This window comes from Carcharodon carcharias, chromosome 9 (assembly GCF_017639515.1).
Source record: "Carcharodon carcharias isolate sCarCar2 chromosome 9, sCarCar2.pri, whole genome shotgun sequence".
In the NCBI taxonomy this organism is placed as follows: domain Eukaryota; kingdom Metazoa; phylum Chordata; class Chondrichthyes; order Lamniformes; family Lamnidae; genus Carcharodon; species Carcharodon carcharias.
In genome coordinates this window covers 164,009,840-164,012,929 of record NC_054475.1, presented here as the reverse complement: position 1 = coordinate 164,012,929, position 3,090 = coordinate 164,009,840, and the positions used below count along the sequence as shown (strand labels likewise).

At 45.2% G+C, this 3,090-nt stretch overlaps 1 protein-coding gene across 1 annotated transcript; it reads left to right on the top strand.

The window, feature by feature from the left end:
• Positions 1-888: 888 nt before the first annotated feature.
• Positions 889-1,938, top strand: LOC121282497 (keratin-associated protein 5-3-like). The gene is made up of 2 exons (XM_041196198.1): positions 889-1,022; positions 1,584-1,938. Exons 1-2 carry the CDS (start codon positions 889-891, stop codon positions 1,936-1,938), a joined length of 489 nt encoding a protein of 162 aa, XP_041052132.1.
• Positions 1,939-3,090: the final 1,152 nt, after the last annotated feature.

Genomic DNA, 3,090 nt, shown 5'->3' with positions numbered 1-3,090 from the left:
GACTTTGTCAGACTGTTTTTTGACTAATCTGTATGACAGCTCTCCCAATTTTGGCACTAGTCCCCAGGTGTTAGTAAGGAGCACTTTGCAGGGTCTACAGGGCTGAGATTGCCATTGTCATTTCCAGTGCCTATGTCGATGCCAGTTGGTCCATTCGGTTTCATTCCTTTTTTGTAGCAGTTTGATACAACTGAGTGGCTTACTAGGCCATTTCAGAGGGCATGTAAGAGTCAATCACATTGTTGTGGGTCTGCAGCCACCTGTAAGGATGGCAGATTTCCTATCCTAAAGGGCATTAGTGAATGAGTTGGGTTTTTACACCTATCAACAATGGTTTCATGGTCATCATTAGACTTTTAATTCCAGATTTTTATGAATTCAAATTCTGCCATCTGCCATGGTGGGATTCAAACCCAGAACATTCCCTAATACATTACCCTGGGTCTCTGGATTACTAGTCCAGCAACAATACCACTATTCAGGAAGGCATCACCTTCCCAAGAGACCATTTCCAACAAGAGAGAATCTAACCATCTTCCCTTGACATTCAACACCATTACCATCACTGAACACCAACCCCCACCCCTCCAGCCCCCCACTATCAACATTCTGGGGATTACCATTGACGAGAAACTGAATTGGACTAGCCATATAAATACAGTGGCTGCAGGTTAGAATTCTGTGGACAGTAACTCACCCCCTGACCCATCAAAGCCTGTCCACCATCTACAAAGCACAAGTCAGGACTGTGTTGCTCTATTCTCCACTTGCCTGGATGAGTGCAGCTCCAACAACAACAAGAAGCTTGACACTATGCAGGATAAAGCAGCCCGCTTGATTGGCATTGTATCCACCACCTTCAATATTCACTCCCTCCACATTGACACAATGGCAGCAGCAAGTACAATCTGCAAGTTGCACTGCAGCAATTCACCCAATGCTCTTTCAATCACAACTTCCAAACACATGAGCTCTGCCTCCTTGAAGGACAAGGACAGCAGATGCCGGGAACATCGTCACCTGTAAGTTTCCCTCCAAGCCGCACAATATCCTGACTTGGAAATATATCACTAATCCTTCACTGGGACTTGAACCTGGAACTCCCTCCCTAACAGCACTGTGGGTGTACATACACCACATGGACTACAGCGGTTCAAGAAGGCAGCTCACCACCACCTTCTCAAGGGCAACTAGGAATGGGCAGTATGTGCTGGCCCAGCCAACAACACCCACATCCCATGAATGAATAAGTAAAAACTAAGTTCTCTACATGAGGTTCTGCTTTTGCTTCCTACTAGATCTCAGTCACTTAATCATGTAGTTGTGCATTGTAGTTACATTGGCAGTTACATCAGTATCAGGTGCTCCTGATGTTAACCTTTTATCTACAGTAGCAACACCTGCAGTAACATCAACCACAGTAATGACACCTGCAGTAATAACAACTGCAGCAACAACATCTGCAGCAACAATTGGTGTAACAACACCTGCAGCACCACCAACTGAAGTTACAACAGCTGCATTAACAACACCTGCAGTAACCACACATGCAGTAAATGCACTTGTGGGAACAATAATTGCAGCATTAGTAACTGCAGCAACAGCAACTGCAGCAACAACATCTGCAGCAGCAAGACCTGCCACAAAAACACTTGCAGTAACAACACCTGTAGCAGCAACACCTGCTACAAAAACACCTGCAGTAACAACACCTGCAGCAGCAACACCTGCCACAAAAACACCTGCAGTAACAACAACTGCCGCAACAACTGCAGCAACTGTAACTGCAGCACCAACACCTGTGGCAGCAACACTTGCAGTAACAACACCTGCAGTAAATGCACCTGCAGGAACAATAACTGCAGTATTAATACCTGCAGCAACAACACCTGCAGCAATAACAATTGCAGCAACAACAACTTCAGTAACGACAGTTGAAGAGCAGCAACTGCAGAATTACCGCCCATAATAACAACATCTGCAGCAACAGCCACTGCAGCAACAACAATTGCAGCAACAGCACAGCAGTGACCACATCTGTAAAAGCAACAACTGCAGTAAAGCTTGCAGCAGGACCTGCTGTAACCACACCTGCAGTAAAGACAACTGCAGCAGCGACAACTGCAGCAACAGCAGTAACAACACCTGCAGCAACAACAAGTGCCGTAATAACACCTGCAATAACAACTCCTGCAGTAACAATACTGCAATAACCGCACCTGCACCAACAACACCTGCACCAACACCAACAGTGGCAATGGCACCTGTAGTAACAACTGCAGCAACAACTGTCACAACAACACCTTCACAATCAACAACTGCAGCAACAGAAAATACAACTGTAAGAACCACAAAAACAATAACAAGAACAGCAGCAACAATACAAGGTTCAAAAATTCTCCGACACAAAACAGAAGCTGATGCAGAGATGGAGGTATCAGGCAGCGTAGCCAAAAGCCTCCTCACAGTTGTTACTGGTTTCAAAGAGGTGCTTAAAAGAGGAAAGGGAGGTGGGGGAACAGAGTGGCTCGGGGAGCAAGCTCTAAAATATGGATACGAGCGGGCCAAAGGCGCAGTCGCCACTACTGGAGCGAGGAGATGGTATCGCGATCGGTCATAGGCCAAGTTCCCCAATTTATTATGACCCCGGGTGAGGTACTTAAAATTTCTATGCCCCCTGGTGAGGAGGGTTGAACTGCCTCCCCTGCTTTATTAAACCCCCTCGGGTGGTCATAGCAAGGTTAATTTAAAAAAGGATCCCTCCCCTCGTGGTTACCTTTTGCAAGTCCAAATGTGTTCTATGTTTTAAAAGGAGCCAATTTTAACCAGGCTGTTAGAGTCAAAGAAAGAGTGAGTTTATTAGTTACTAAACCTTTGAAGTGCCTCAATCTGAGGTAAACCGTGTCACACCTTTCAGGCGAGACATTCCGTTCTCTCTGAGCTAGTTGGTCAAGTAATCGACACCTGTGACAACAACATGTATAGTAATTTTCCAGCAAGTGGTTATCTTACAGTCTCAGTCCTTTTTTTTTTCAAAATAAATGTCTTACTTATAAGGTCAATATGTCCATAAGTAATTCAGGATAGGAT

Excerpts from the sequence above, each read along its gene's own strand:
- LOC121282497 (XM_041196198.1), top strand. The coding sequence starts at position 889 with ATGGCAGCAGCAAGTACAATCTGCAAGTTGCACTGCAGCAATTCACCC. Across the intron at positions 1,023-1,583 it reads TGCCGGGAACATCGTCACCT|CATTAGTAACTGCAGCAACA; the intron begins GTAAGTTTCCCT and ends CAATAATTGCAG.